The following is a 21,408-nucleotide window of genomic DNA, read 5'->3' on the forward strand; positions in this document are numbered from 1 at the left end:
CCCTTTCCTCAGGGGACACCGTGGTGTTTAAGGACGGCCAGTACTGGATACGAGGCCGGACCTCAGTGGACATCATCAAGACTGGAGGCTACAAGGTCAGCGCCCTGGAGGTGGAGTGGCACCTGCTGGCCCACCCCAGCATCACAGGTGTGTGGCTGGACTTGCGCCAGGGAAGCCAGGCGAGACGGGTGCTGCCTTCCATGTTTGAGTTTTAGATGATCACGGATGAGGCGACGCTGTCCCAGCTGCCTGCAGGAGTCCCTGTGACACTCACCTCTGCTCCCTGCCCTGGCCAGGGCACATGGGGCTAGTGGGGGTGCAGCCTGCTCAGTGTTGGAGCCACTGACCCCATGCCCACTGGAGCTCCCAGGCCTGACTGGGCGCAGCTCCCATCTGCATGATGCCTGTGCAGGGAGAGTGCAGAGAGCCAAGGGGTGGGAAGGCAGAGCCCCTGTGGGTGCCCAGCCACCAGATCCACCGTGGGGAGCCCATCCTTACTCCCTCCCCACAGGACCAGCCAGCACCAGGATGGGTGATCGGAGTGGGGCCTCCCCAAGGACAGGCTCCAGGGCTGGGCCAGACTGCGCGCTTCCTGTGCGTCCAGGCACTCTCCGGCCTGTGAGAGTCACTGAGGCATTCCCATGTCCTCAAACTGTTCTTCTGTCCACAGATGTGGCGGTGATTGGAGTTCCGGATATGACATGGGGCCAGCGGGTCACTGCTGTGGTGACCCTCCGAGAAGGACATTCACTGTCCCACAGGGAGCTCAAAGAGTGGGCCAGGTAGGGCTGGGCGGGGTGGGCAGGGGGCTCTCATGGGGTCTTGGGGCCCGGGGGTGAGGGCCACCCTAGGTCTTGGCATCGTCCATCGTAGAGGTGGAGGTGAGGGATCAAGAAAGACCAGCAGTGAGGGTCCTTAGAGACCTGAAGGCCACACACAGGGGGCAGAGATGAGGGCAGGGGGCAGGAGCCGTGCTCAGATTTGACTTGGTGGCAACATTCTGAGGGGGCAGAAACTCACATTCTTGGGACAGGGCCCCGTGAGGCCTGTGGTGGGTTCCGTCCTAGTCCCAGGAGAGATCCCGAATGAGCCAGGCCAGGCCCATGCAGGAGGTGCATGGAGCTGAGATCCAGGGTTGACACCACCTGACCGCACACACTGAGCCCTTCCCCACCAGGCCACGGACAGCCTGTCCACTCGCTGCCCCAAAGCCAGTGCTGGGCCCCAGCAGAACCGCAAGGCCCACCCATTCTCCGCTGGCACCTGCACGGCCTCTCCCTCTCCTGCCCTGGGGGTTGGTCTTCAAGGTGCCTCACACACCTCCAGTCAGTTCCATGGAGACCCCAGCACCATCCCCTCACTCATTTCACTTTCCCCTCACACCCAGGGCAGGGCCCGTTCCTCAACAGCGGCCACCACCCAGTCTGTAAACTCACCTGCGTTTTTTGTTCTGCCTTTACCTTACCCAGAACCTTTCCCCAAGGGCTTTCTCTCACCCGTCTCACACCTGGTGGTTTCTGATGCATGGGACCCACAGACCCATCCCCTTTGCCAGCAGCACTGGTGGTCACACCCAGGGCTGAACCTAAGCTGTGGCCTCGTCAAAGGCCGTCAGGACAGAACCAGGCTGAGCTCAGAAAGGAAGCTTTTAGTTTCACCTAAAGCAAATTCTTTTTTTTTTTTTTTAATTTATAAAGAAAGGTGGTATAATTGGCTCATGGTTCCACAGGCTGTACGGGAAGCATGGCTGGGGAGCCTCAGGAAACTTACAGTCATGGCGGAAGGCAAAGGGGAAGCAGGCACATCCTACATGGCTGGAGCAGGAGAGAACAAGCGAGGGAGAAGGGAGGGTCCACAGAGTGAGCAAAGGAGGAGGGAGGGGCCACAGGGCAAGCGAGTAGGGAGTGAGGAGCCACAGAACGAGGGGGGAAGGAGGGGCCACAGAGCGAGGGGGGGAGGGAGGGGCCGCAGAGCGAGGGGGGGAGGGAGGGGCCGCAGAGCGAGGGGGGAGGGAGGGGCCGCAGAGTGAGGGGGGGAGGGAGGGGCCACAGACAGGGGGGGGAGGGAGGGGCCACAGACCGAGCGAGGGGGGAGTGAGGGCCCCCAGAGCAGGGTGGGGAGGTAGGGGTCACAGAGCGAGGGGAGAGGGAGGGGTCACAGAGTGAGGGAGAGGGGAGGGGCCACGCACTCTCAAATACCCAGTTCTTGTGAGAACTCACTCACTATCACGAGAACAGCAAGGGGAAAATCCACCCCTGTGATCCAGTCACCTCCCACCAGGTCCCTCTTCCAACAGTGGGGATCACAATTCAACAGGAGATTTGGGTGGGGACGCAAATCCAAATCCTCCCTGGCCCCTCCCAAATCTTATGTCCTTTTTACATTGCAAAATACAATCCTACCTTCCCAACAGTCCCCCAAGTCTTAACTCATTGCAGCATTAATTTAGAAGTCCACAGTCCAAAGTCTCGTCTGAGACAAGGCAAGTTCTTTTCACCTATGAGCCTGTAAAACCAAAGACAAGTTGCTTCCCAGATACAGTGGGAGTGCAGGCATTGGGTAAATACACTAGTGCCAAAAGAGAGATGTCAGCCAAAACAAAGGAACTGTGAGCCCCAGGCAGGTCCAAAACCTAGCAAGGCAGTCACCGAATCGTTTTTTGTTTTCTTTTTTGGTTTTTTTTTTTTTTTTTTTGAGACGGGGTCTTGCTCTGATGCCCAGGCTGGAGTCCAGTGGCGTGATATCAGCTTACTATAGCCTCTGCCTGCAAGCAATTCTCCTACCTCAGCCTCCCCAAGTAGCTGGAACTATAGGCATGCACCACCACACCCAGATAATTTTTGTATTTTTTAGTAGAGATAGGATTTTGCCATGTTGTCAAGGGTGCTTTCGAACTCCTGACCTTAAGTGATCCACCTGCCTCAGATTCCCAAAATGCTGGAATTACAGGCGTGAGCAACCCCATCCGGCCCAATAAATCTTAAAGCCCCAAAATCTCCTTAGACCCATGTCTCACATCCAGGCTACACCGATGCAAGGAGGTGGCTCCCAAGGCCATGGGTGTCCACCCCTGTGCCTCCACAGGGTACAGCCACCATGCTGCTTTCATGGGCTGCTGTTGTGTGCCTGCAGCTTTTCTAGGTGCCCCACATGGTGCAAGCTGTCGGTGGGTCATTCTGGGGTCTGGAGGACAGTGGCCCTCTTCTCACAGCTGCAGTAGCCAGGGCCCCAGTGGGGACTCTGTGTGGGGGCTCCAGCCCCATCTTTCTCTTCTTCACTGCCCTGGAGCAGTGGCCTGAGCTGTATCTGGAGCCCTTTTAGCCCCAGAGCAACAGGGATGCAGGGGCCAGTGTCCCTCAGAGCAGTGGCCCACAGAACCATTCTTCCCTCCAAGGCCTCTAGGCCTGTGATGGGAGGGGCTTCCATGAAGGTCTCTGACATGCCTGGAGATATTTTCTTCATTGTCTTGGCAGTTAACATTCGGCTCCTCTTTACTTACTCACATTTCTGCAGCCGCCTTGAATTCCTCCCCAGAAAATTGGGGGGTTTTTTTTCTACCACATGGTCAGGCTGCAAATTTTTCAAACTTTTATGCTCTGCTTCCCTTTTAAATCTAAGTTCCAGTTTTAGGTCATCTCTTTGCTCATGCTTAACAAAAGCGATCTTTGCTCCAGTTCCCAATAAGTTCCTCATCTCCATCTGAGTCTACCTCAGCCTGGACTTCATTGTCCGTATTACTATTAGCATTTTGGTCACAACAATTTAACAAGTTTCTAGGAAGTTCCAAACTTTCCCTCATCTTCCTGTCTTCTTCTGAGCTCTCCAAATCATTCCAACCTCTGCCTGTTACCCAGTTCCAAAGCTGCTTCCACATTTTCAGCTGTCTTAACAGCAATTCCTCACTTCCCAGTACCAATTTTCTGTATTAGTCCAGTCTCACATTGCTATAAATGATGCTGGATATTTCTCAGCCACTTTGCCAGCAGGGGACCTCCATGGCCGGTAATGCCCCCAACCCGGGCCTGCCACAGAGGCACCCACCCACTCAACCAACTGGGCGATGCTTGGCTTATGCACTGGCTCAGCCCACCTGTGTTATAGCTTATACCTGCATTCATTGGTTCCCAAGTTCGTGTCCCATGTCCAAGAAGAATGAGGTTACACTGACAATTCAAAGCGTGAGGAGAGTGGAGAAGAATTTTATTGAGCAATGAAATAGCTCTCAGTGGAGAGGGGATGCAAGGGTGCTCAACCACCTAGAGTTGGGTGTGGCTGGGTCCAGGGCTTTTTTGGGCACAGAATGGGGAGGGGCAAGCTGTAGGTAGCGCTGGAAAAGGTAACCTTTGGTTGGCTAAAAAGCATTATTCAGAAAGAACCAGTCAGAAAGAGTGGGCAAACAGGAATAGAAATTCTCACTCCGGGCTGCCGGTTTCAGGCTGTGTTTTGGCTTGAAGGTGGGGTTTCACCGGGGACCCACCCCTGTCTATCTGGGCATTTGACTGCTTCCTGTTGCTATCATAAGGAACTACCTGAGAAGGTAATTTATAAAGAAAAGAGGTTTAATTGGCTCGCAGTTCCACAGGCTGTAAGGAAGCATGGCTGGGGAGGCCTCAGGAAACTTACAGTCATGGCAGAAGGGGAAGGGGAGGCAGCATGTCCCACGTGGTGGAGGAGGAGGAAGAGCTCACCTACCGCAAATTATTTAAGACCAAGCATTTGTCTCTGTTCTGTTCCTTCTCTGGACGCACCCTCCCTGCCTCCACCCTGACTTGCCTTCTCCTGAGCACTGAAGGTATTTTTGGCTCGTCCGTTGTGATTCCACAGACAACAGGAACGCTTGCTTCATCAGGGCAGCATCAGGGCACCACACATGCCTGGGTTTGCACAACACAGCTGGAGCACTGCCGCTCAGCAGCGGCTGCTGCTTTCATTAAACCTTGAGAAGAAAAGATAGGTGTCGGGTGCTGAGAGAGTGCTAGAGAGTTTCAGGGTCCGAGTTTGCAGGAACCGAAGTCCCGATGCTCCTCAGCCCTTGGCTTTCCTCAGACAGGGCTGCCCTCTGCTCAGGGACACCAGGCCGCTCGCTCCTGCTCTGTGCATCTCTCTGAAGTCAGGCTCCTCATCCAGCATCGTTTGGGCTATGACAGTGGCTGTGAGAAGACCCTGAGACAGGAAGCTGTGTGCAGGGCACTTGAGGGCCCGCTGGTGAGAAGCCGCCTGTGAGGGGCAGGACCGGGCAGGGAAGGCCACCAGCCGTGCAGTCACAGCCCAGGACTCCGTCAGTCCTGCGGGAGCCCTGGAGCCAGGCCCTTGCTCTCCAGGCCACTTGCTGTACTTGGCCCACAGCTACCTCCCCTGCAGCCCTGAGTCGTCCTTGCTGTGCCTGGCTTAGGCTGACACTGCAGTGCTTGTCCATTCACCATGAAAGAAAAAAGAACAGGAAGGGAGGCAGGAGGAAGTAAATTAGAGGATTAATTCAGACATTCCAACTGTCTAATGGGAGTTCCAAAAAGAAGATATTCAGGGAAGAAATTAACAGTCAAATTTCCCCAAACCAAAGGTCATGAGTTTTCAGATTGAAAGAAGACCCCAGGAAAGAAGAGAGAAAACAGCATTGTAAATATCAGGAAGGAAGCGAAACCTCAGCTCAGGCCTGCGGTCTCTGCTGGGCAGTGTGGCGGCATGGAAGGCTGCAGGCTGCTTAATCCAGTGAAGCCAGCAGGTCAGACGAAACAGATAACTTCCTTAAAAGACACAAATTTCCAAGACTGACGCAAACACCAAAGCAGACTGAACAGTTCTGAGTTCTCAATTTAAAACTGCAAAGCAAATACCAGGCCCAAAAAGTTTCACTGGTAAATTCTCTCAAACGTTGAAGGCAAAAAATAAAACCAGACGCAACAAAATAAGTCTCTGACGAAACAGCAGAGAGGAACAATTCCTAACTCCCTTTATGGGACCAGCACTACCCTGAAATCCAAACCGTGCAAGAAAACGAGAGAACAGTGTTCCCGATGGGCAGACACACAAAATCCTTAACAAACCATTAGCCAGTTAAATCCAATTAATGCACAAAAAGACAACACGTCATGATCAAGCAGTATTTAAGCCAGGAATAGAGGGTTACTTTCATTTTCAAAAATCAGTCCATGTAATTCACCTTTATTTTAAGACGGACTCTCGCTCTGTCACCCAGGCTGGAGTGCAGTGACGCAATCTCCACTCACTGCAGACTTTGCCTCCGGGGTTCAAGCGATTCTCCCGCCTCAGCCTCCTGAGCAGCTGGGATTACAGGTGTGCGCCACCATGCACAGCCAATTTTTGTATTTTTAGTAGAGATGGGGTTTCGCCATGTTGGCCAGGCTGGTCTCAAACTCCCGACCTCAAGTGATTCACCCGCCTCAGCCTCCCAAAGTCCTGGGATTACAAGTGTGAGCCACTGGTAATTCACCATATTTACAGAATGAAGAAAAATCATATTATTTCAATAGATACAGAAAAAGCATTTGCAAATGCCAAAGCCCTTTTATAACAAAAACTCTTCACAAACTAGGAGAAGAAGGAAAATACCTGAACCTGATGAGGGAGCCTCTGAAAAGCCACCAGGTGACATCCTGCTCAATGGCGAGCTGCTGGGCGTTTTCCTCCTGTGACCAGGAAGGAGCGTCCGCCCTCGCCACTGCCAGCCAGTCTCATTCAACACAGAGTTTGTCCGCTCTTAGAAGTCAAGACATTGGTTACACGTGGAGGCTGGGAGTGGCTCAGACAGGCAGAGGGGCTTCTGGGAACCTGGCCATGTTCCCTTTCAGTCTGGGCGCTACTTAGATGGGGGCAGTTGCTTCAGTAAAACTTTAGAAATTCCTACACAGGCCAGGCGCGGTGCTCACACCTGTAATCCCAGCACTTTGGGATGCCGAGGCGGGCAGATCACCTGAGGTCAGGAGTTGGAGACCATCCTGCCCAACATGTTGAAACCCTGTCTCTATTAAAAATATTAAAAAGACAAAAATTAGCCAGGCGTGGTGGCGGACGCCTGTAATCCCAGCTACTCGGGAGGCTGAGGCAGGAGAATCACTTGAACCCAGGAAGCGGAGGTGCAGTGAGCCGAGATTGCACCACTGCAGTCCAGCCTGGGGGACAAGAGCAAGACTCTGTCTCAAAACAAAATTCTACACATCCCTCACCACACTGTACACAGGACAGCTGGGTGTAAATTACACCTCCATTTAAATACCTATAATAGTTTTATATAACTATAAAATATGTACGTGCCAAAATAAATTTGATAGGAAAATTGGAGCCGGGCGTGGTGACACATGTCTGTAGCACTTTGGGAGGATCCTCTGAGCCCAGGAAGTCCAGGCTTTGGTGAGCTGTGACTGCACCACTGCACTCCGGCCCAGGCAACAGTGAGATCCTGTCCCAGAGAGAAAAGAGAAAAAAAGAAAAAAGCAATTTGGAAATGTGGAGGTCGAGGTTGACAGCGACACCAACGTCAAACCACTTGCCCCTGGGGAGGGAGGGACTGGGCTGGGCCGACTCGCACCTCCGCCCCGAGAGGCCTACGGGCAGGGGCAGGTGGGCAGGGGTCTGTGCTGGGTCTCTGGCCACGTCTGGATGGCAGGCGACGCTTTCTCCACAAAAAGCGTCAAGAAACCACGACACTTGGTTTCTGGACTTTTCCGCTGGACAGTAACCTGAACAATCGCCATCAAGTTCGTTTCTGACACGTCTCAGTGTCAGCCTGGACGCCCTGAACCAGCCCTTCCTGCAACTGGAGTGTGGCCGCTGCCTTCAGGGTATTGCTGGGTGGGTGGAGGCCACACAGCTGTCCCCCCTTTTGGGGGTTAATCTCATTCCTTCCTTCCTTTCCTTCTTTCTTTAATGGTGAATGGAGGAGCACTGAGCACCACTGCAGTCTCAGCTTCCGATCCCAGCGCCTTGTCCCTGCCCACTGCCCTCGGCCGCTCATCTGCATTGGCACCGCCCTGGCCCCACCCACCTGCATCAGCCCCGCCCACTGCCCTGGCACCACCCACCGAGTTCTGGCCATGGGCACAGGGGACCCTGAGTGGAGGTGTCAAGCCTTAGGGGCTGTCCCTGCTGTGTGGGGGTCTGTGAGGCCTCTTGCCACGCGGGCTTGTGTCTGCAGGACTGTGGGGCATTTGTTCCCATCTCAAATACCCCATGTAGGGCAGGCTGCCCCTGCCCCACCTGCCCACCCACTCCCCAGCCCCTTCCACATGCCTCCTCTGGAAGGGGAACCGGCCACAGAATGACATGGGGCGTTCCAGCTCCAGTGCGGGGTCTTGGAATGCCTGGCCCAGTGTGGGGGTCCCTCTGCCCTACAGGCCACTCTGTGCAGGCCTGTCCTCAGGTGCCCTCGCCCAAGGCCTGCATGCACCATGACTTCTGTGGTACCAGTGATAATGGCATGCTGGGCACCTCCTGCAGTCACCACCCTGGGCTGCTAGGGCAGAGACAGCTGCGGTTGCCCAGGACGCATGCCAGGCCTCAGGATGGCCGAGGCGCCTGGCCAGGCTGCAGCATCCAAGGGGCACCTGTCCACACTGCTGGGCACCTGAGCTACCACTGGGCAGTGTTGGGACAACGCATCTCAGGCTGTGCTTGTCTCTGCAGAGATGTCCTGGCCCCATACGCCGTGCCCTCGGAGCTCGTGCTGGTGGAGGAGATCCCGCGGAACCAGATGGGCAAGATTGACAAGAAGGCACTCATCAGACGCTTCCACCCCTCGTGACCCGCGCACCAGGGGCTGGGCACTTGGACTGCGGGTCTGGCGGGGAGCAGCAGACGTCTCCCTCACACCGAGCACCGCGGGGGCCTGTCTGAGACCTGGCCTCCCTTAAGCCTGAATGCCCCAAATCAGGTCACATAGAACAAAAACTGTTTGGGATGAAATCACCACGTGAGATCCCCAGCCTTGGGCCAGTTGTTGCAGCTCAAGGAGACCGTCCCTGATGTCACCTCTGCCTGGTCACCGCCGACCTCGCAGCCCGCCCCACGTGCCCACGTCTGCCTGGTCACCACCGACCTCGCGGCCGGCCCCACATGCCCACGTCTGCCTGGTCACCACCGACCTCGCGGCCGGCCCCACGTGCCCACGTCTGCCTGGTCACCACCGACCTCGCGGCCGGCCCCACGTGCCCACGTCTGCCTGGTCACCACCGACCTCGCGGCCGGCCCCACGTGCCCACGTCTGCCTGGTCACCACCGACCTCGCGGCCGGCCCCACGTGCCCACGTCTGCCTGGTCACCACCGACCTCGCGGCCGGCCCCACGTGCCCACGTCTGCCTGGTCACCACCGACCTCGCGGCCGGCCCCACGTGCCCACGTCTGCCTGGTCACCACCGACCTCGCGGCCGGCCCCACGTGCTCAGGCACCTCCCGCCCCACAGTGCCCTGCAGTTACCAGGCTCTCCAGGGTGGGTCCCGGAGGTGTCCCCCAAAAAAGAAATAAAGACTCCACTGGAGGAACGAGGGCCGTCCCACACTGTGCCCAGGCCTGTGACTGCGGCAGACTCATCCGCCCGTGCCTGTACCTCACCCGTGAGCCAGTGTCTCCCAGTCCACATAGGTCTGGGCAGCCGCCCGGAGGGCCTCCTGGGAGGAGCTGAGGGTTCACAAACCTCCCAGAACCAGCCCTGTCCCATGGGTCCTGGGCATCTCCTGGTGCCACTCTCGGAGGAGGGCAGCTCCCGCTGTGGGGACACTTGCCACCCTGCTCACTACTGTGTGTCCGTCAGCGTGCGTCACAGAAAGCGTGTGGACGGACGGCCGTGGAGCGGCTCTGCGGTGACCCTGCCTCACCCCTCCATCGCACAGACCTTCCAGGTCATCTCCACACCGGCCCCTCAGCCAGTGAACCCTCCCTCCCATCACCGTCTCTACCCAGACCCCCACCTGCCCCATGGCCCCCGTCTCATGTCTGTGGCTCGCCAGCTTTTCCCCAGACCCAGGTCCAGAGCCCACAGGCGTGGCCGATGCAGAAACCTCAGGAACGTGTGCTGTCAGTGTTGGGCGCACCCACGTTGCATTTACTTAGCGGGGTCAATTCAGATGCACGGGGGCCACATGCAGAATCCAGAAGTTTCTGGACAATTTTCAGAAGAACAGGCTGCCTCTTCCCCACAGCCTCTGGGAAGTAACAGCCCAGCAATGTCTGGCCTCAACTTACCCAGAACATTCTGCCCCTGGAATGCATGTCTGAAAGGGTGGCCAGAAGCGAGTGTGCCAGGCAGGAGACCAGCCCCATCTCAGGCTCACGTGCCTTGGGCAGGAGACCAGCCCCATCTCAGGCTCACGTGCCCGGGCAGGAGGCCAGCGCCATCTCGGGCTCACGTGCCCGGGCAGGAGGCCAGCGCCATCTCGGGCTCACGTGCCTCCGGGACAGGTGGACGTGGCCTGGGGCCCTTGCCCACTTAAGCATGTTGCCCACCAAGCTTGTCTGAGGCATCCCAGACAGCGGCATTCCAGCCCTGTTTTCCAGGACGGGTGGGCACCCCAGTCCACAGCCCTGTCCCACCCGAACTCCTGCCTCACCGTGTGGCCTTGTGCATCCCCTTGGCCTGACCCTGGGAACAGTCAAAGCAAGGGGCCTTGCCCTCCCGCCGGAGGCCTGGACTCAAGGGAACAGCACTCAGAGACCACAGGTCAGACGTTTGTGTCTAGGCCTTGCTAGTAGCTAAGGAAATGCCTTCTGTTGGGGAAAGGGTCAAATTTAACATAGCAAGATTTTTACTTAATTCCACTAATTTTACATTTGCATCTCTCTCCTTTAATCCTGAAACTTGATTCCATAATCATTTGCTTTATCCAATAGTATAGATCATATGCTTTCAAAATAATGAGGATGACTTTCTCCTGACAATACCACAAGCTACAGAAAGCCTGGAGCTCGCTGACCAGCTTGTTGACCAGAATATGGTGCTCCAAGGATGTGCGGTTGAATGCCGTGTTCTAAAGTCACGAGTGACTCTCCAGCCGGTTCCTGTGCCAGGTCGGTCGGCCTTCGTGCACACAGTCTGCCAGCACCCATCCAGGCCGTTTCCCCTCCGCTGCACCAGCCGAGAAGAAGCTCATCCTTCGTGCTCACAGTCCGCCAGCATCCAGCCAGCCCCCGTTTCCCCTCCGCTCCACCAGCCGAGAACAAGCTCATCCTGGAGGGAACTCATCCGCTCCTCCCTCCCCATTAAAGCCCAGTTTATTCCCCGTCTTGGTCTCTGGTGCTGACCTGGCCTCTGGAGACACAGGCAGGGGGCCCTGTTTGCCAAGTCACCGTGACTGAGCCCCACAAGGATACCTAAGTTGCACATGGCTGGCAGCACCTGCCCCGCACACCCTGCCCCTTGCTGGGCGGCCCACGCCACACAAGTTAGACCCAGGAGCGGGTGCCCTGGGAGCAGGGCTGCCACCCGCCAGGTCCGAAGCCGCGTCTGCGTGCCTGCTGCCTTTGACCTCCTGGGGAGGCTGGCTTGAATCTGAAAAGTCAGCCAGCTCTGACCCCAGCCAGACACGGAGGTGCTGCCAGGAGCTGCTCCCAGGCGAGTGGCCCAGCTTCTCTCAGGCACCAGGGGATGGCGGGACTCCTGGTGACCAGCTGGTCCCCAAAGCTGTGGCACCGTGCCTGCTGCTGCCAGCAAAGTCCCACATGCGGCCTGTGGTAGCTGCCACCCTGTCCTTCCTGCCCCTCCCTCATCAGGGGCCAGGGTGAAACCCCTGCCACCCTCTGCCTTCCCTCCACCTGCGGCTTCCCGGACAGGGAGACCATGGGCCCAGCTCCTGCTTCCTCCATTCATTCTACAGATAGGGCCCGGGCCAGCAGCCCAGGCATTAGGCTGGTGGGTCCACTGAGGCGTAGACGCCCCCCGGGACAGGACAGGCCTGAGGCAGCTGAGCAGTGCCAAGCCGGGCCCATGTTCCCGCCCAGCAGCAGCCCTTGAGGCTGCTTTCCTCCCAGGTGTCCAGGCCCAACACAGAAGGCCTGAGCCTGCTCTGCCTCAGTTTCCCTACTCTGTAAACTGAGGCTGCTGCTCTCTCTGGGCCCTTCTGGCCCTGACCAAGGAGTGGGGCTTTGTTCCCTCAGGAGTCCTGTCCATGGGGACTGGCTACACACATGCCCCACACCGCCCTTCCACCTGGACTCTGGCCCGGTGGCACCAGGGTTGGGAGCAGGAGCCTTAGGACACATGCAGCGCCAGGCACAGCATGGAGCGAGACAGTGGGCGGCGTGGTAAGTGCTGTGGGCACCACTGACCTGGAGGAGCCATGACTCCCAGACCCTCGTGTCAAAGCTTCTGGCCTCGTTTGCTGGGAGGCTGGGAGGAGGCCCTCGTGCAGAACAGCAGCTTGTTGCCGGCCTTGGTGAGAAGGTGGTGAGTGCGCCGGCCACTGAGTTAACCGTCAGTAACGGGATGTGTGCAGACGGGCGTGGACCACAGGTATGTATGTCTCACACACACGCCTGCATGTATCATATGTACGTGTGTCTCACACATGCACCTGCATACCCCACAGGTATGTCTGTCTCACACACACGCCTGCACATATCACATGTATGTATCTCACACGTCTGCATACACCACATGTATGTCTCACATGCCTGCATATATCACATGTATGTGTCTCACACACGCCTGCATGTCACATGTATGTGTCTCTCACACACACGCCTGCATACATACATGCACATGGACACCTATGTACACACCAGTCCCTCCCTCCCTCCCCCGTCCTCATCTTCAGGCTCAGCCGGGCCTGTGATCACTGTCGCCCGAGGCAGCTGCACTGGGGCCCCGGCTCCCCTCACACTGTGTCTGATCAGGTTGGGACTCACTCGGCTGCTCTCACCGCGAGGTCCTTGGTGCGGCTGCTCTTGGTGGCCCTTCTAGAGCCTTCCTGAGTGAGAGGACGCCCATTCCCCCCAGGCCCACAGAGCCTGTCTCCACGGGCCCTGGGGGCCAATTCTGTCCCCTCCTCCCTGGCCACAGAGCAGTCAGTGCAGCCGCTCTCCTGCCTGGAAGCGTAAAGTGGACCCTGTGTGAAAACATGGACGACGTGGAGAATGAGCAGCTCACCAAACGGATCAATACGAACGATCACACCCCACGTGCATCTCCTCCGCAGCCACAGGAGAGACCAGGTCACTGGAGGATAAACATCCGTGACTGCACCTCCTGATCCATCACCCACGACGGCCACGGCATCCCCTGCCAGCCGCCGGCACAGCCACGAGCACAGCCATGGGCACGGCTTGGGAGCATGTGGTTGTCACAGGATGGACGACCATGGATCTGCCTCTCTCTGAGCAGAAAGCAGGTCCCCACAGGCGGGTGCGGGGAAGGGGCGGGTCCCGGGTCCGACAGGCACCCCCTGAGCACCAGCCCCTCTGAGGGTGGCCGGAGGGCGCTGCCGCAGGTCCCCACACACCCAGCGCACACTGTCCCACACACTGGAGGCACCTGCCAGGTTCTGACACCCTTCAAGTGCCTTCCCAGGGTTCTCGCACCCGCTGAAGTCAGCGTGCTCAGCCTGCTTTGCACGTGAGCAGCTGAGGCAGGTGAGTTGAGGGCAGGGGTGTGACTCACAGGCTTGGGGCCAAAGCCCAAGGTCGTCTCCTCTGGCCTGCAAGCTCAGGCTCACACGGGGAGCAGCCAGGCTGGACTGGGTGCAGCTTACGGACATAGCACGTGCTGTGGGCGTCGGCCGCGGCTCCTCCATGCAACGCTGACACTGCTGTCTGCAGATCGCGCCCGGTCAGGAGGGAATGGCCCAGGCAGGTGGGCAAGGCCATGGCTCGGCCAGGTAAGGCTGGGAGGGCCCAGGATGGACGTGCATTGAGCCAGGCAGGAGATCTGGAGAGGCGGAGGGATGGGGAGGGAGCGCCATGCAGAGGCCGCTCGGTCCTCAGGAGCTAAGCCTCACCCTGGGAGTCTCAAGGAGGGTGTCCCCTGGCCTTAGCCAGCAGCCAGGGCCAGCATGTGATCTGTGGCAGCCGGTCTCGGGGTGGCCTCGTTCGTAGTCTTGCTGGATGGAGACCCCCAGCTCCTAGGGCAAGCTCAGGCGGGGCAGGGCCGTCCCGGTCAGCTGACCTGCAGGAACTGAGCTGAGAAGGCTGCAAGCCGCCGAGTCGCCCTAACAGCAGGGTGGTCCTGCGGGCAGTACTGAGCCCGCCCTGCTGGGCACCCCACAGCCCCTGCAGCTCCCCAGCTGCCACTGAGGCCCGATGCCCTGTGAGGAGGCTCCCACCTGTGAGCGGCAGAATGACGGCCCCGAAGACCCCCGCTTCCTCACCCTGGGACCTGTGAGTTCACACAGCAGTGGGGACCTGCAGCTGTGGACGGTCCATCAGCTCCCTCAACAGGGAGGCTGCCCTGGGTGACCCGCGAGGGCACAGGGTACCCCCATCCTGCTAAGTGGAAGAGGGAAGCTGTGGCAGAGGTGAGCGTGAGGGGACTGGCCGGCCACTGCTGGCTTTGTGAGGGGCCCCCAGCCAAGGAAACGCCTCCGGAAGCCCAAAGAGGCGGAAAATGGATTTTCCCAGGAGCCTGCGAAGGAACCTTGGTGTTGGTGGAATCGGATGTGAGAGGACACGCGGGCGACCTGTCTTGGGTCACGCTGGTTCCCAGTCCCCACACCAGCCTGCCTGGGCGGGAACCCTAAGAGTAAGGGAGGGGCCAGCGCCGGGCTCTCCTGGAAACCGGCCCGGGTGCCTCGGTCCCTGCGTCAGTGTGGGGTCTTGGTGGCCGCCCTGCTGGCTCTAGGCACTCCCTCCGCCTTCCTGCTGTGTGGCTGGTCCTCCCTGGGCTGGGCTGAGGCACCCTCCATGCCCACCCGTCACACCGGGCAAGAGCTGGGGACGTGAAGCCAGGCCCACGAGGACTTGGAGGCGGAGGGGTCTCCAGGGCAGGACAGGGCAGGGCCAGTTCCCTGGGGCCATCTGCTGTGTCCAGGAGCCTGGTGCTGCCACTGGCCTTGCCCCAAGGTCCAGCTCTGCCTTTCATCCCCTCATCCCCTCAGCACCTCCCCCTACCTTCCCTCCATGTGTCCCAAGCTATGGCAAGTCCTCAAGCTGGGACGGCTGGCACCAGCTCTGCCCCCAACAGGTCACTCGGCGGCTCAGAGCCCATGTCCTCATTGGTGACACAGGAACAAGGTGCAGTCATGCAAGGGCATGAGAGGGTCCCGTGGAAGGCATGTTCCAGAAGGTTCCTAGCCCAGCTCCAGGGATGGGGAGGGAGCGCCACGCAGAGGCCGCTCATCATGAGAGGCTCAGCAGAGGGGTCCCCTCAGTCCCTGACCAGTGGGCTCCCCAGGGCCCTGTCCAGGCTGGGACGGGTGGAGCTTGGTGCCTGCAGGCCAGTGAGCGCATCCTCAGAACCCAGGGTGCTCCCAGGCTGGCCCAGGGCCTTAGGAGCACAGGGTGGGCACAGGACCCCAAGCTGTGCCAGCCAGGCCCTGACCGTCCTGGGCCGGCCGCTGCCTCCGTTCTGTGTCCACCCCTGTGCGATTCGGCCTCTCTGGTGGTGCCCATCCCAGCTTCGTTCCCCTGTGGGCCCTGCCCCCATCTCCCTGGGACACAGGGGTGTGTGTGAGTCCACATCAGCAAGCGTGTGTGCAGCCGTCACATACACATAGACACACATGGGTGCACCTGCACACCCTGGCATCGCAGAGGAGGGAGACGCCACACCCTCAGTCCTCTCTGTGCCCACCCAGGCAGCCCATAGTCATTGGCTCGCAGGGCATGCCCCCCATTGACAGTCTGACCAGACACAACCATTCAGTTACTGTAACCACGGAGTCATCAGTCTCCTTCATTACCACCTGCCAGCCCTGCCCTGCCGCGCAGCGAAGCCCATTAAGACAGCGGCAACGCCAGCAGCACGTGGTGCCTTTAATGCATCAGCCGCGTGCCCATATTCCCATCCCGATGGGGAAGAGCCGCGTCTTAGCTAGAAAAAAGACGACACCCCACACCAGCTGAATGGGCTGCCCGCTGGGCACACACACACACGCTGACGGGTGTGCACATATGCTCACAGCACACACAAACAACACAAATCTGGCCTCAGAGCCACACTCCAGGTGCGGCCGCCCTGGGCCCAGCATCTGTGACAGCCACAGCAGGATCAGAGCAGCCTCAAGGGCCGGTCGGGAGCCGGCAGAGCTGGCCCCAGGCTGAGCTTGGGGAGGTGGGCCCAGGCCCGGGACCCACGCTTTCTAATCGGCGGGCGGAGTCCACACAGCTCCTCCCCGTCTTCACGGAAGCCCATGGGTCTCCCTCCCTCTTCTGTCTTCTACGGATTAAGCCCATGGAGACGGAGTCTCCTCTGTCGCCCAGGCTGGAGTGCAGTGGCCAGATCTCAGCTCACTGCTGTCCCCCTCAGGAGTAGCTGGGACCACAGGCGCCGCCACCTCGCCCGGCTAGTGTTTTTAGTAAGACGGGGTCTACTAATGTCTCGATCTCCTGACCTTGTGATCCGCCCGTCTCGGCTCTCCCAAAGTGCTGGGATTAAGAACATTTTTTAAATAAAAAAACATTTTAAATATTGAGGACAGAAGACAGAAGATTACGGCCAACCAACCCCATGCACTTCCTGGCCCAGGTTCATGGAGTCTGAGCCCTCTGGCCTCCTAAGCCTCTGGGCTCTGTTACCAGGTGGACGCCTTCCCCAGCCCCGATGCCTGAGTGATGTCGTGGGTTTAGGTTTCAGTACTGGCATGTGTGGCCCACAGAGCGCAGGCTCCTCCGTGAGGACGTTTTTGGCTCATGTAGGGCTTTGCTGTCCCCTGTGTTGACTGCCTTGCTCTGGTTGTCCTCAGGTCACTCTGTGGGGCGTGCACTGACCCCAGCCATTGGACCCTCCCCTCCAAGAGCAAAGCTGCAAGTGCAGCCTCTTTTGCAGGGTGGAAGAATTTCTCCAGGAGATATTCCTGCGAGCGGAATCACTGGATCGTAGGCCCAGATGTCTCCCACTTCCTCGATTTTGCCTGATGCCTTCCAAGGAGGCTGTGCACCGCGGGTGTGAGACACCCCATCTCACCAACGGGCCAACATCCCAATGGGAGACATTGAGTTTTCACCACGGTGCTGAGTGTGATGTGGAATCTTCTTATTGTAATTTGCATTTCCCTGATTACGAGTTAGGTGGAACATCTCGAATATGTTTCTGGGCCATTTGATTTTCCTGCAAGTCGCCTGTTTCAGTTCTTTGCCCATTTCCTGTTGGGCTGCTGGGTATTTTTTGTGATTATACATTGGTTACGTGAGTGGCCTTTGGCTTCATTTGTTAAAGCATGTGCAGAATTGTTAAATTTTAATGTATTCAAATGCATTAATCTCTTCTTTCTTATAGTTTGAGTTTTTTGGGGTCTTGTCCTTAAAAACCCTTTCTTACTCAAAGCTCTTCAATATGTTTTCACATATGCTCTTCTAAAAGTTACAAAGCTTTGCTTTTCTCACTGAAGCCATTAATTCATTGGAAATGCATTTGTGTGTGGTGGGAAGTACAGCCCTGATTTTTCCCATGTGGAATTACTGATTTTCCCAGCACCGCTCACGGAGCCACCCACCTCTCCCCACCACAGGTGGGACTACAGGTATGAGTGCCACTGCCCCTGTGGCCCCGGCGCTCCCTGCTCCAGACTCTGCCTGGCCCAAGACCCCGTCTCCAGGCTGCACTGGGCTCCATCCCACCTCCCGTAGCTTCCCCCGAGGCCTGGATGTTCGGCAGGAGGGGGCACCCACTCCTGCCTCCTCCACAGCACGGTCTGAGCTGTTCCCGGCCATTTACTCTCTCTTTTTTTGTTTTTGTTTGTTTGTTTGTTTTGAGACTGAGTCTTGCTGTCGCCCAGGCCAGAGTGCGGTGACACCATCTCGGCTCACTGCAACCTCCACCTCCCCAGTTCAGGCAATCTTCCTGCCTCAGCTTCCTGAGTAGCTGGGACCATAGGCGTGTGCCACCATGCCTGGCTAATTTTCTTTTCTTTTTCTTTTTTTTTTCTTTTTTTTTTTTTTCTTTTTTTTTTTTTTTTTTTTGAGACGGAGTCTCGCTCTGCGGCCCAGGCTGGAGTGCAGTGGCACCATCTCGACTCACTGCAACCTCCATCTCCCAAGTTCATGCCATTCTCCTGCCTCAGCCTCCCGAGTACCTGGGACTACAGGCGCCGGCCACCACGCCTGGCTAGCTTTTTTCTGTATTTTTAGTAGAGACGGTGTTTCACCGTGTTAGCCAGGATGGTCTCGATCTCCCGACCTCGTGATCCGCCCGCCTCGGCCTCCCAAAGTGCTGGGATTACAGGCGTGAGCCACCGCACGCGGCCCCCAACTAATTTTCTTGTCTTTTTCTTTTTTTTTTTTTTTTTTTTTTTTTTTTTTTTTTTTTTTTTTTTTTTGAGACGGAGTCTCTCTCTGTCCCCCTTGCTGGAGTGCAGTGGCCGGATCTCAGCTCACTGCAAGCTCCGCCTCCCGGGTTCAGGCCATTCTCCTGCCTCAGCCTCCCGAGTAGCTGGGACTATAGGCGCCCGCCACCTCGCCCGGCTAATTTTTTTGTATTTTTTAGTAGAGACGGGGTTTCACTGTGTTAGCCAGGATGGTCTCGATCTCCTGACCTCGTGATCCACCCGTCTCGGCCTCCCAAAGTGCTGGGATTACAGGCTTGAGCCACCGCGCCCGGCCTAATTTTCTTTAAAAAATGTTGTAGCAATGTAGCCCGGGCTCAAGCCATCCTCCCACCTCAGCCTGCCACACAGCTGGGACCACAGACACGTGCCACCGCCGCACCCAGCTGGCCTTTAATGTTTTTAAATGCTATAAGATCTGCAGGGGTTTTTTCCAACCAAGTTTATAGCTTTTCACCCCATGGATCCCCCAAGGCCGTGACAGGCAGTGACCTCCTCCGGGCACCCGCAGAGTCCTCCCCGCCATCTTGGGAGGGGAGGCTTTCCGATTTCAGTTTTGTTTGTTTACTAGGCTTTGTTTTATAGTCATTAGTTAAATTTACTAACATTTTTCAACTTCTTGTCTCAAGGGACTTCATTTTAATAAACAGTGCCTCAGTATCTTTTTTCTTTTCTTTCTTTCTTTCTTTTGGTTTTTTTTTTTTTTTTTTTTTTTGACGGAGTTTCACTCTTGTTGCCCAGGCTGGAGTGCAATGGTGTGATCTCGGCTCACCACAGTCTCTGCCTCCTGGGTTCAAGCGATTCTCCTGCCTCAGCCCGCCGAGTAGCTGGGACTACAGGCGCCCGCCACCACACCCGGCTAATTTTTTGTATTTTTTTAGTAGAGATGGGGTTTCTCCATGTTGGTCAGGATGGTCTTGAACTCCCGACGTCAGGTGATCCGCCTGCCTCGGCCTCCCACAGTGTTAGGAATACAGGCGTGAGCCACCACGCCCGGCCAACAGTATCTTTTAGTTGTTGCCTTAGTCAGTGTCTGTGTGTGTGATGAGCTCTCACAGCGTTTGTGTTATGAAAAGTCTGTACTTGGCCGAGGCGGGCAGATCACCTGAGGTCAGGAGTTCGAGACCATCCTGGCCAACATGGCAAAACCGCCGTCTCTACTAAAAATTCGAAAAAAAAATTAGCTGGGCGTGGTGGTGGGCACCTGTAATCCCAGCTACTCGGGAGGCTGCAGCAGGAGAATCCGGGAGGCGGAGGTTGTGGTGAGCTGAGATCACACACTGCACTCCAGCCTGGGCAACGAAGAGTGACTTCGTCTTAAACAAAAGAAAAAAAAAAAGAGAGAGAGAGAGAGGCGCCGGCCCCAGGACAGGTGTGCATCTGGCCCAACATTCAGAGAGAGATCCAGGTTGAGGCTGGAAGAGTGAGGGCCTCTGCAGGGAGTGAGAAGGCCAGAAGCTGCTGTCAGGGAGCCTGGCTCTATGTTCAGGCCCAGCCTCTCGGACAGCCCTGTGTCCAGCCGGGTCTCCTGCCTGATGCCAACGCCCTGGACGTTATCCAGCTGCTCCTGGACTTGTGGCCGCTACCCAGACTTGAGTCCCGCCTGGGGCATGGCTGCTCAGCCTGGAATCCTGGCCCTGGGGGAGGCTTCGGATCTGTCCGATGGTTTTTGAGCCGTCCTGGGTGCAGGCCTCTTTCTGGGCCTCCCCTGGTCCACGTCCACTCTGGGGAAAAAGGATAACAGGAATGGCTGGGTCCCGGAGCCCTGATCCCCGTAGCTTCCCCAAGATGGCCCAGCCTTTCTTCCCAGCGTGATGGCCGCAGAGCCCTGCCTGTGGGCCAGGCCTGGAGGGTCACCGGAGGGCTTGCTGGACAGCCCCTTTCCCATCAGCAGCTGGAGACGGAGATTAAACGTGGGGAGACCCGCGGCATCAGCTAAATTGATTCTATTACAGCGACTGATTTAATCTGAATGGTCATGACTGTGATTTATGTGGCTGCTTGGGATTCTTTGCTCCCAAATTTATCTCCCGTCCACTTGATATTGATTGAAAGACGATGGAGGAGGTGGGGAGGGGTGGGGCTGCCTGGGCTGACTCAGTGACCCCTAACCCCTCCCTCTCTGCCCTGATTGCAGGGGTGCCAAGCACAGCTGTGCTGGGAAGAGCAGGGAGGCAGTGGAGAGGACTCGGTGCCCTCAGTGTCCAGCACACGCCCCCTGACCTCTGCCCTCCCTCCCACCCAGCTCTGGCCCAGAAGCGCCTGCTGCCAGGCGGCCCATCCTTCCAGAAGCTTCTGGATGTTGGGACCATCCTCTCCTGGCTGGTGCCCCCAAAGGGCAGGGTGTGGAATGACCCAGGGCAATGCTGGGCTCTTCCGATGATGAGACTGGAAGCTCAAAGGGCCTCTCTGAGAACTGGGGGCCTTATCCCAAGTTTCTTCATGTCCGGGAATCAGAACTGAGAGTTGCTAACTCCTGAGGCAGCCCTGCCCTCCACGCAGGAGATGGGATGGTAGGAACAGTAAGATGGTGGTCAGGAGCCACCCACCCGGCCTCCTCCAGTCTGGGCACCACCCAGCTCCAAAAGCCAGGCTAGGTGGCCAGGGGCTGCCACTGCCCCATGGCACAGGCCACCTTCGGGGACATTGGGGATGAGACAGAGACCTGGAGTGCGGCCAGGCAGCAGCCCCCTGGGCTACAGATGCAGCCAGAGTCCCTCTAACTCCCATCCCTACCCCGTACCCTTCTCCTTACCCAGGAGCTCCTGTCCTTGCAAAGGGCAGCACCCCTGCCCACCCTCCCTGGCGTGGTCAGTGCCTGTGGCTGAGTGGGGAGGACGGGTTTTGGGGGGCCTGCTCCATGTTGCCCATGCCCACCCCTACCACGGGCCCAGTGTGCTTAAGAGGACCCCATCACACGACCTTCCTTCCAGGGCCCCAGAGCACACGGGGCCCCTCCTCCCCTCTGCGGCCCCTTCCTGCTCCCT

General features: G+C 57.6%; 2 protein-coding genes across 7 annotated transcripts in view; both read left to right on the plus strand.

Annotated features, from left to right (window-relative positions):
* ACSF3 (acyl-CoA synthetase family member 3) overlaps positions 1-9,496 on the plus strand; it is a 65,010-nt gene extending 55,514 nt beyond the window's left edge. Inside the window, exons 8-10 of the mRNA XM_050773719.1 lie at positions 13-147; positions 671-782; positions 8,641-9,496. Of these exons, the coding sequence (XP_050629676.1) occupies positions 13-147; positions 671-782; positions 8,641-8,758 (365 nt within the window). The 3' untranslated portion in view covers positions 8,759-9,496. The remainder of the gene's footprint in view (positions 1-12; positions 148-670; positions 783-8,640) is intronic.
* On the plus strand, positions 8,979-18,353 carry LOC126944294 (uncharacterized). 6 transcript variants are annotated; one of them, XR_007722001.1, is made up of 4 exons: positions 8,979-9,052; positions 9,145-10,338; positions 10,376-14,629; positions 16,927-18,353. XR_007722001.1 is itself a non-coding variant. In XM_050773651.1 (4 exons), exons 1-4 carry the CDS (start codon positions 8,979-8,981, stop codon positions 10,844-10,846), a joined length of 1,569 nt encoding a protein of 522 aa, XP_050629608.1. In that variant the 3' UTR covers positions 10,847-16,307. The 6 variants fall into 6 exon arrangements, 4 of the variants coding, with proteins under 4 accessions (XP_050629608.1, XP_050629607.1, XP_050629609.1 ...); XR_007722002.1 differs by lacking the exon at positions 16,927-18,353 and having other exon boundaries at positions 10,376-12,459; positions 13,009-16,307; XM_050773651.1 differs by lacking the exon at positions 16,927-18,353 and having other exon boundaries at positions 10,376-10,671; positions 10,842-16,307.
* Positions 18,354-21,408: the final 3,055 nt, after the last annotated feature.

The sequence above is a fragment of the Macaca thibetana genome, chromosome 20 (assembly GCF_024542745.1).
Source record: "Macaca thibetana thibetana isolate TM-01 chromosome 20, ASM2454274v1, whole genome shotgun sequence".
Classification (NCBI taxonomy): Eukaryota; Metazoa; Chordata; class Mammalia; order Primates; family Cercopithecidae; genus Macaca; species Macaca thibetana.